General features: G+C 52.0%; 1 protein-coding gene across 2 annotated transcripts in view; it reads right to left on the bottom strand.

Moving 5' to 3' along the window:
* Positions 1–730: 730 nt before the first annotated feature.
* Nos1 (nitric oxide synthase 1) overlaps positions 731–10,928 on the bottom strand; it is a 112,096-nt gene continuing 101,898 nt past the window's right edge. For both annotated transcript variants that reach the window (XM_010604098.2, XM_010604097.3), the window contains exons 23-29: positions 10,186–10,396; positions 9,426–9,513; positions 8,547–8,668; positions 7,222–7,370; positions 5,802–5,996; positions 1,412–1,530; positions 731–839 (exon numbers count right to left, since the gene is read on the bottom strand). In XM_010604098.2, the coding sequence (XP_010602400.1) occupies positions 824–839; positions 1,412–1,530; positions 5,802–5,996; positions 7,222–7,370; positions 8,547–8,668; positions 9,426–9,513; positions 10,186–10,396 (900 nt within the window). In that variant the 3' untranslated portion in view covers positions 731–823. The remainder of the gene's footprint in view (positions 840–1,411; positions 1,531–5,801; positions 5,997–7,221; positions 7,371–8,546; positions 8,669–9,425; positions 9,514–10,185; positions 10,397–10,928) is intronic.

Raw genomic sequence — 10,928 nt, 5'->3', positions numbered from 1 at the left:
ATTTCATTCATATTCTTTCAGTTCATAATACAATTAGGGGAACCCCAGGACAAGGAACTCATCCCAGGTCACCCAGTGGCACAGTGGGAAGATCCTTATTCCCAGAGAGCAGTAATTCTGGGCCTGTGGGTAGGATGTCTGGGGAGAGCCTGTGAGTGTGGTCACATCACGGACCCCTGGCTGGGCCGGAGTTTCAGTTCCCGGTGAGGGACATCAGCGCAGACCCTGAATGAAGGACATGTGAGGAATTCACACGGGCCAGGGGCACCCTACTTGGCACTGAGGTTATTCCTCGAAGGCGGTGGACTCAGATCTAAGATAAACACATTTGCACAGGCAAAGGACACATGGAAACCAGGGCCCGCCACCCACATGACCAAACTGCCATCCTAAGAAAGGATCGGGGGGACTTGAGTAGCAGAGAGACTGGCTCGGACTTCTGTCGAGCGCCCACAGCCTCTCCAGGGGACCCCCGAGGACAAACCCTAACGGGAGTGATGGCCACGGTCCAGTGGTTTCATGCACCCGTGATTTGCTTTGGGCAGCCAGGAAGCAGGGAGGACACAGTTGTGCAGGAACCACTGCGGGTCATAAAGGCGTTGCACTGCAGCAGAGAACTCAAGGAGAAGACCCGGGAGGGCCGAGGACGCCACAGAGGGGCAGAACCTCGAGGAGGAGGGGAAACCAGGAGGAGAGGTGGAGTGGGGCCGCGTGGGTCCCACAGGAAGGGTTCGGCCGCGAATCCACGCCCAGGAAAGCTGCGGCCACCCCTGCTGGAGCACTTGGGGAGCCACCCGTCCTCTCTCTGGGCAACAGGGTCCAGTTAGGAGCCGAAAACCCTGTTGGAGGAGAAGGGAACACAATCAGTGCCACGCAGCCAGGCGCTCTGATTCCTTCCACAGACCAGAGGAGAAAGTGCCTGCAGGCCAGGCTCCAGGGCTTGATGGCTGGTATGTATTCGGTGGCCCCGGTGTATGGGCAGGGCCGGAATGAATAAATGAATGTTACCAACAGTTAGACAGGAAGAGGGACAGGCATGGGACTTTGACAGTCGAGGAAGGTGTGATCTTCAGTTATGTGTGTCCCGTGGGCACAGTGCTACAGGGTCCCCTACCACCGAGCTGTCATCTCAGCCCCTTTCATGTTTGATTTTGAGACATGGTCTTGCTAAGTTGCCCAGGTGGGACTCAAACCTGCCATCCTCAGCCTCCCAGAGTACTGGGATTATAGGTGCAGGCTCAGCAGAGGGGGATTGTTAAAGTGCAGAACGCAGCACCCTAACTCCTGAATTTCAAATTCAACAGGCCTGGGGCAGCCTGGGAATTTGCATTTCTATAGGGTCCACAGGTGGCCCTGATTCCGCTGGTCTGGAAGTCAGACATCCCAGTCCCCTGAGATGGAGGCAGCTTACTCATCTGCGTCTTTTTTGCTCTCTTCAATGAAGGCAATGGACTCAGATCTAAGGCGGTTGGTCACTTCGTACGTGCGCAGGGTGACTCCAAAAATATCTTCATGGTACCGGTTGTCATCCTAGCGGACAGAAAGAGCCAGAGAACAGCCATGAAATGCCACCTCAGTGCTTGGAGAGAGGGCACATGCGCTCTCCTCTGGAAGGCAAAAGACCTAGAGGAGATGGTTCCTAATAACAGGAGGCTGAGCCCAGGGTCGCCGGGCGATTTGTTCTCTAAGGCTGTGTCAGTGAAACTCTGTCCCCCATGGCAGTTGGCAAAGAGCACAGCTGTCGCTGTTGGAAAGGGAGTGTCTGCTGGGTGGATTCCGAGCCTAGAAGAAGTGGCGAGGCCATTCTGTCCCTCCTCCCCGCTCCTCCCACTTGTTCCTGCAAGCTCAAGGTTAGAGCCGGGTACTGCTGGCTTAGGTGTGACCTGTCACAGCCCGGAGAGACCACAGAGAGTGGAGGAAAGCAAAGTGGCTGATGTGGGGCAGCCCACTGCTGTCTCCGACGTGAACTCCTCTGGCAGGACAGAGGGGTGGGTGTTCAAGCATATTCTCAAAGGGCAGCACCTCTGAGGGGCCAAGGAGGGTAAAGGTGTCACTGTGCTGAGGAGGGGCGGCACCTGGGGTGCACCGAGCCCCAGCACCTCTTGGCCCTGAAGGTTTTGGAGAAAGCTGCCCATCTGCAGAGTGGGTTCATTTCATTGGGGGAGGTTTTTCAGCTCTACAAAGACTGATGGAAAATACAGTGTGCTTAAATTTAAAAAAATGATTACAGTAAAAGACACATTGTCTCAAACCCCCCTCAAAACACCCACTTTGAACACATGTATCCTGTCACTCTTGCCACCTTCTGAAGCAGTTCTAGAAGTCCTCTTTTGTGAGTCTCTTTATGAGATGTGCTAAAAAAACAATACAGCGAATGCGGCTGCTGAATGCCGTTCAATGTAGAGACAGGTTCCTGAAAACACCTGCCATCTGACAGAAAGGCGGGCTCATAAGAACATCACAGCGTATCGTCATCCACCTTAGCCACCGTGGGACTAGTAGCTTTTCCTCAAAATCAATTCGATTCAGGACACTGAGGCAGCCACGACAGTGCAACCAAAGACACGCATGAAAGAGGACTTCCAGACCTGCCGCAGAAGGTGGCAGGAACCAAGAACGAAGAGATTGAAGAGGACATCAGAAAATGGAAAGATGTCCCCTGCTCCTAGATAGAACCAATATTGTCTGAACAACCATTCTCCTAAAACGGTTATACAGATTCAATGCAGTCTCAATCAAAATACCAATAGTATACTAGAGAAAACCATCCTCAAGTTCACGTGGAACACAGGAGAGACCCAGAATAGCAAAAACAATCTTGGGCAACAAAAACGAAGCAGAAGGTACTACAATATCTGACTTCAAGCTATACCACAAAGCAACCATGATAAAAACAGCATGGTATTGGAATAAAAATGGACATGTGGGTCAAGGGAACAGAACAGAGGATACAGAAACATTCCCAGACACATTCAGCTATTTGATCCTCGACAAAGGGGCCAAAAGGATGTTGGAGGAAAGACAGCCTATTCAATAGGTAGCACTGGAAAATTGGTTATCTGTTTAGAGAAGATTGAAACTGGACTCGTATCTCTCACCGTATATTAAACTAAAACTAAAAGGAATCAATGGTCTAAACAGTGAACCTGCTGGAAGAGAAAACAGGTAAAACACTTAAAGTCATGGGTTTAGGAATTCAGAACCTCAGTTGTGCAAGAAATAACAGCAAGAACCAACATATGGGATCACATCAAATTAAAAAGCTTCTGCACAGCAAAAGAATCAGTTAGCAGAGTGAAGAGGCAACCTACAGAATGGGAAAACATTTTGCCAGCTATTCCACAGATAGAGGACTAATATCTAAAATATACAGAGAACTCTAAAAGCCATTGGACCACCTGCTATGGCTTATGTCTAGATGTCCTCCCAAAGCCTCATGAAGCCATATGTGGGTTGTTTTGTTTTGTTTTGAGACAGGATCTCACTATGTAGTTGAGACTGACCTGGAACTCACTATGTAGCCCAGGCTGGTCTTGAACTCACAGCGATCCTCCTGCCTCAGCCTCCTGAGTGCTGGGTTTACAGGCGTTTGCCTCCACGCCCGGCTTTGGGGTTTTTATTTAGAGGTGGCTGGATCCAGAGTGTATGACACTGGGATTGATTCGTGGTGCAATGCTAGGCTCAAGGGCACTAGGTTAAGGGTGTGAGTGCTGCCCACCCTATGTAGTCTAGATAAAAGGGGTAGAAATACACTGTTAAGGTCCCTTATTGCTTTGCCACCTTCAGTCCTCCATGAACCATTACCCTTCTGCCATGCTACCCTGCCTTGGAGCCAGCAGTTATGGACTGAAACCTCTACAAACTGTGAACTGAATAAATCTTTCCTCCTTTAACCTTGGGTATTGGGTATTTCGTCTCAGCAGCAAGAAAAGTAACTAAGACACCACCTAAAAGACTCAATCAAGACATAGGCAAGTGAAATGAACAGACACCTCTCCAAGGAAAAAGTAAAAGTGGCCAACAAATACATGGAAAAAATGTTCAATGTCTCTGGCCATTAGAAACATGCAAATGAAAACAATTCCAGATTGTATCTTATAGCGGAGAGAATGGCCATCATTTAGAAGTCAAAAAATAACAAATGCTGGTGTGACAGTGGTGGAAAAGGAACCCTTCTTCATTGCTGGTCGGCATGTATACCAGTTCAACCATTATGGAAATTAGTATGGAGATTTCTCAAAGAAGTAAAATTAGAAGTTCCCTATGACCCAGGGATTCCCCTCCTAACCTCACCAAAGAGCTAAAGATATCCTACCATGGCACTACGTGCATTCCCAATGTTTATAGCAGCATGATGCATAGCTAACTCTTGGAAGCAGCCTATACACTCATCAGCAGATAAGTGGATAAAGGAAACTTAGTACCTATACAAAATGGAATACTACTTGGCTATAAGGGATGAATTTGAGACATTTGTAGGATGTACATGGAAAGTATAGTGTTGAGAGAAATAAACCAGACACCCAAGGCTAAATACCATACAATGTACCTCCTACAAATAAGGCAAAGAACGGACAAAGAGCACAATTAAAGGATGGCTAGAAGGAGACAAGGGGATGGGGCTCTTGCAAATGGGAAGTGGTCCAGGAGACCGAGGGCAAGGGGAGAGGGAGGGAGAGGAAAATAAGCAGAATACAGACACGCTATGTACAGGAAGCTAATTACCCTCAGTGAATGTAAACACCGTATGTCATAAACACGAGCTAGGAGTAAAAATGTCCACAAGAATAAAGACAGGGAAAGGGGAACTGGAGGAGGAAGGAAGGAAGTGGAAAGGAAGGGGACTGAAAGCAAAAGCTGTATTCTGTACACGTACCCACTCCCCAAGATGACTGTGAACCGAGAGTCCTGCAGACAGGCACCAGAGGAAAGCGGCAAGATTGACGGGATGAGTGTGTCTGCATCGAGGGAAATGGCAATGGACCTTTTACTACCCTTTTGTTTAAATTAGTGATTTTTTTGCGGGGGGGATCTGATCTTGTACTCTACAAAGTTCTGGGATCAGACACTGAAGACATAGCCATCCCTGCAGCTCTCCTGGGCCTGTGATGGTTCTATGAGGAAGTTATTTGTTACTTTTAGGGATGGTTTAGCATCAGATGTAGAATAAGGGCTTTTTGCTGTACATGTGTGACCAGCACAGCTGTGTTTCATCACTGTTTATTTAGAAAAGTAGGAGGAAGCAGTGGGGCATCTTGGGAGCTTTTTTCCCATTGGGCCAGCTGGTCACATGGTTACCACTTCGCTGGCTGAGCTACCATTCACCTCTACCCAGCCTTTAGGCTCCTCCTGAGGAGTAGACACAGTTCCACACCAAGGCTTGTGGATTGGAGAATGCAGCACGAGGTAGCTTTCAGAACCTTCCTGCCTCACTTGGACTGATCTTTTTGTATCATGCACAACCTGTAGAACTGGACGGGTTGGTTCTGGGAGCGGGAAAAGTTGTTTTAGGATGGTTTCTGCCCTGTTACCCAGAGGTCCCTTTACTCGTTATTTTTACGCATCATAGCTCCCAACCATGTTTACCACACTTAACCTGCCGGCCTGCTTGTCTTTCTTTCTCTCCTACCCACCCACAAGTTGGGACCACCTGTATCCTCTGCCCCCAGTCATAAGCACAAAATGGGGAGCAGTGACATCATCGTGGCTCCCCCAATCATGGCCAGGCGGGGTGAGGAACAGGAGACAGGAAACTGGGTGCTGGGAAGGACAGCTGAGAAGCCAGCCTGCCCGTCGCTCACCCTCAGCCTGCTGATGAACACGCCAGCATCCTCCTCCGAGAGTCTGCCCTGCTGAGCCATGATGCGCTGGATGGCCTTGAGGACGTCAGCGGCCATGGTGACGTCCCCGCAGACGTAGATGTGGCCCCCTTGCTCCTTGAGGGCTCGGTACACGGCCTCCGCCAGCTGCTCTTCTAGGATGTCCTGCACATACTTCTGCGGAGGACAGGAGACCGGGCTGTGTGAGGCTCCTGGCGTGGCTCACATCCCTCCAGACGGGACAGGGCATGCAAGGGCTTGTGGACAGCTTGGATATTTTGTGGGGTGGCCCCAGGGAAGGAGGGACCAGCAGAGTGAAGCAGGGAAGGGGGGGGAGCTGTCTGCAAGTGCGGGGAGGAGCTGCTCCCCATTCTGAGTGACTGGAGTGTAACGGACCCTCTGGGAGCCAGGCCACGCTCCTCACAGTCATCCCTCGGAAGGACACCTGAGGGGCCCTGATCTGCCCGCTCCTCTCAGCAGTAGCCAGTGGTTGTACATTGGGTGTGGGCATTGTACACTTCCGGTGCAGGCTGGGTACCTGAACGTCCCCAGGCTGCAGCACTAGAGAGGCCCAGGCTGGCTGAAGTAAGAGGGGGCTCAGAGCACGTGCACAGGCTCATGGGTATGGTGTTCAAAGGGCCAGGCTGGGCTTGAATTTGCAATCGTCTTGCCTCAGCCTTCCACAGGGCTAGGATGACAGGCTCGCACCACCAGGCCCAGCTCAGTTCCACAACTCCTTTGTTACTCCAAATGGAAAGCGTGCACTCACAAAGCAGTCACCCCTGTTACCCCCTTCCCAGGAACTTCACCATCAACCACCTGACTGGAGTTGCCTCGCCTGGAATCAGGGGAAATCCTTTTAGTAGCGCGATGGGTGAAATATGAAATGTCCCCCAAAGACTCGTGAATTGAGGTCTTGACTCCAGTGTAGCCATGTTCAGATCACGACTGGATCAATCCACTAGTGAGTTCCTAGCTGAGCAGGCTGTGAGGGGACAGAGCCCCCACCGGAGGAAGTAGTTTACTGGGGGATGTGCTGTTATAGGACAGACCCTGTCGCAGGCCCTTCCCTTTGGTGCTCTCTCTCGCTCTCTCTCTCTCTCTCTCTCTGCTCTGAGGTAAGCAGCTTTCCACCGCCACACCCTTCCACCATGACGTTCCTGCCTCAGAGCCGGCAGACCATGGACTGAACCCTCCGAAACCATGAACTGACCTGTCTGAAAATGTCAAGTCGTGGGTGTCAGGCATTTTATCCCAGCAAGGGAAAAAGAATACAAATAGATCCCTCTGCACACTTTCAGGAGTACTGACGAGAACTCAGAAAGGGCAAAGGTAGAGGAAGGGTCCCAAGACCCCTCTCAGAGGGCGCACACACGAGGGCATGTGAGTGGGTGTGACTCACCTTTGGTTTGTCTGGCTCTCGGGAGTAGGCTGCATACAGCTCTCTGAAGACCCCCTTGTTCTTGGCCTGCAGGGTCTCCTCCCTGTAGATGTGATCTATTTTTGATTGCCGGCACCCGAAGACCAGGACCATCGGGCAGGGATTTATTCCTGGGGACCAGAAGGCCATGTGTCAGGGAGGACTCTCGTGCCCAGGCAGGGGTGAATGAAGGTGCCAGGGTGGAGAGCTGGGACCTGGAGGTTTGCCATGCACACCGAGGCTGAGGAGCACCAGGGCAGTTGTATGGGCACACACACACACACACACACACACGCACAGTAGAAGGTGGGTTGGTGTGCTCAGGCTTTGACAGATTTCCCTTCCCTAGGTTTCCATCCTTCCTGCTGCCCCCCGTGCTGCTTAGCAGCCCCCCAGCACCAGGTAGTGCTGAGCCCAAACTTCAGACAGACCACTTGGGTTCCAATTACAGCTGTGTAACAGTGCACAGCTCAATCTTTTATGCCTCTGTTTCTCCAAATCCAAAACAGAAACACAGTCGCTCCTTATATTTGCGGCAGAGGAGTACCAGGACCCCTTCCTGGATATGAAAATCTGCAGGTGCTCAAGTCCCTTCTATGAAATGGCACAATATTTGCATAGAACCCATGCACATCCTCCCGGATACTTTAAATCATCTCCAGATAATTATAACAACAGAAACAATGTAAATGCTACGGAAATAGTTGTTATACTGCATTGTTTAGGGGATAATGACAAGAAAAAAGTCTGAGCCAGGCACGGTGGTGCATGCATGTAATCCTAGCTACTGGGGAGGCCAAGGCAGGAGGAAGCGAATTCATGGCCATCCTGGGAAACTTAGTAAAACCTTGTTTCAAAATAAAAATGTATATAAAAAAAGGAATCTGGGGATGTAGCTCAGTAGTACAGTGCTTGCCTAGCCCGGGTGAGGCCCTGTGTTCAATCGCCAGAACCAGAACCAGACACATAAAAGCTAGCACACATTCAGTATAGACATAATTTTTCTTCTAGTATATTTAATCTGCAGTTGGGTGATGCAGAAGATTCGGAACCCATGGATCCAGAGGGCTGACTGTAATAACAACACCTCCCTCATGGGGTTATTGTGAGAAGTAAGTGTGAAATGTGAAAACTGGGCCTGGCTTCTAGTGAGCACTTTTCAAAGAGCAGCTGTTCTGCTGGACCCGGTGTCAGGGTGTGTTTAGAAGGGCCACTGGAGCGACACCATGGACTTCACCACGGGTCAGGTTGGCACTGCATCCGTTCCGCCAAGGTGGGGAAGCAACGGAGACACCGCTCCTACCCACCTTTGTGCTGGATGTCGAACTGCCGTTGCTGCCAGAAGCTCCGGAAGGGGGCAATGCCAGTTCCCGGGCCGACCAGGATGCAGGGGACCTGGGGGTTTTGGGGTAGGTGGAAGCTGGGTGCGCTGGACAAGGAAGAGAGAATCAGAAGTCTTGCTGAGCCCAGATCTGATCCCAAACAGTGGGTTCCAAGGCAGACTAGGCAGTGATGCAAAAGTCTGAGCTCAGGGCTCTATTTCTGGAAGCCCCGGGAAGTTCTGATGCCAATGGCATGTGGACCAGACTGTGAATATTCTACTCTCAATGGCTGAGAGAAAACGGTGAGCCAAGGTCACAGCTCAGGTACAGAAGCTTTTGATGGGCCACGCAGGTGCTTATCACAGGGCTATACTGGGATCTGCCTATTAACATAGAGTGGGGCCAGGGATTTAGCTCAGGGGCACTGGGCCTGCCTGGCAAGTGCAAGGTCTGAGTTCAATCCCCAGTATCAAAAAGAACACTGAGTGGGGAAAGGAAAGTTCCAGTGCATGGGGCAGGTGAATAATGGATGAGGTGGTGACCGGTAGAAACTGGGTGGAATCCCTGCTAGTCTGCAAATTCCACAGACTGAGACTGGTTCCCCACGGTAGCCCAGCCCGCGGCACATACTGCCCCGAGGAATTCTTATCACACAGCCTTGCCTTTGCCTAGAGGACTGGCTTCGCTCCATGCCACTGTCTCATGACCCCGTTCCCCTGACATCTTGGAACGATGCAGGCTGCTGGTCTCCGTTCCTTTGGACCCAGTCATCTCCCTGCAGCCCTGCAGGCCTGTCCCCACCACCCCAACTTGCGACACCAACATGCAGATTCGAGACGGCCTCGGATTGCTCTCGTCACTCACCCTCTCACAAAACAGGGAACCACTTCGCCAGCCTGTATCTGGTTGAGCCAGGAGGAGCACACACCGTGGTGAATTGGTCCTTCTCCATCTAGCAGAGTAACGAGCAGGGTAGCCTGGCTGCCCCCCAGCCCCATCTCCCCACACCCTCCAGGGCAACAGGCTCTCAGGCCAACACCACCCCTCTGCTTTGGAATTCGAGGTCTGGGGAGACCTCAGAAGGGGGAGAGGGAGTCCTAGAGCCGGTGTGGGCTGGTGGCTGTGCACCGGGCCGGGGCTGTGTTGGGTGCAGGTGGGTTGTATTCGAACCCCGTCCACTGAATGGCCTTGGTCAGGGTGCTGGGGGAGGTGGTGGGCGGGTCCTGGTGTTAGTCTGCAGGCACTGCGCGTTTCAGTTGCTTTTCAAGGAGGGGAAATACAGGGGCAGAGCTTGGGCAGTGAGCCGCCCCAGGGAATGGCTGGTGAGGCTTGCTCTAGTCACTGCCTTGGGGCACCAGAGGATGCAGAAAGTCAGGAAAGCAGTGTGCGTCTCAGGCTTGGAAGAGCCAAGGCTCCCAAATACACGCCTGGCTCTTTCCTAGGTCTGCTTAGGGATGGCTCTGTGTTGGGGCAGTTTGCGTGCCCTGCGTCTGTCCTCAGTTCCCACACGTTGGGTGGGAGCGTCCTACAGGGATTTGGGATCGGGATATGTGGCTTTCGGGCAGTGAAGCAGGGAGACACCTCCAGAGGCCCCGGGGAAAGGCAGACCCACACCTCTGCCCACCTCGGGTGCGGTAGGAGACGATGGCCACGGTGAGGTGCACCTCGTCCGGGTACATGTCCGGGGAGGAGCTGATGGAGTAATAACGAGGCTGGAGCAGGGACAGCTGCGTGAGCAGCAGGGTGGCCGGCATCTGGATGGACGGGAACTCCTCCAGCACTTCCACCACGGTGGGGTTCTTGCCCCACTTCCACGCCTCGTACTCCTGCAACCCCTGTGCCAGGAAGGGACAGAGCTGAGTGGGAGACCAGCTACTGCCCATTTCCACCTATTTGCGGGTGCAAAGTAAAAGTGAGACGGGTGCCCCTGCCAGGGGAGTCGTGCTGTGCTGGGTTTTCATACCCTGAGGACATTCTGGAATCGTTACTAACTTGGTTCCCTTGGGCTGCTACCCCCAAAGGCTTCTGACAGATGCACTGGGACAACGGAAACAGGAAACACAGACAATGGAAATCAGGGCACCAGCAGATCTGGTGCCTGGGGAGGGCTACGCTTCACACACGGCACCTACTGCATGTCCTCATGTGGCCGGAGGGGTGAACCCACCTAGGAGTGGTGGTGCACACCTGTGACTCCAGCACTCTGAGAGGCTGAGGCAGGAGGATTGCAAGTTTGAGCCCAGCCTGGGCAACTTAGTGACTTAGGGAGACTTTGTCTCAAAATAAAAAAGAAAGAAAGGACATGGAGATATGGCCCAATGTGAAGGCCTGGGTTAAATCCCCAGTACTTAAAAAAAAAAAAAAAAA

The sequence above is a fragment of the Fukomys damarensis genome, unplaced genomic scaffold (assembly GCF_012274545.1).
Source record: "Fukomys damarensis isolate Sample0158 unplaced genomic scaffold, DMR_v1.0_HiC HiC_scaffold_12, whole genome shotgun sequence".
NCBI lineage: Eukaryota > Metazoa > Chordata > Mammalia > Rodentia > Bathyergidae > Fukomys > Fukomys damarensis.
This window is presented reverse-complemented; position numbering and strand designations above follow the sequence as displayed.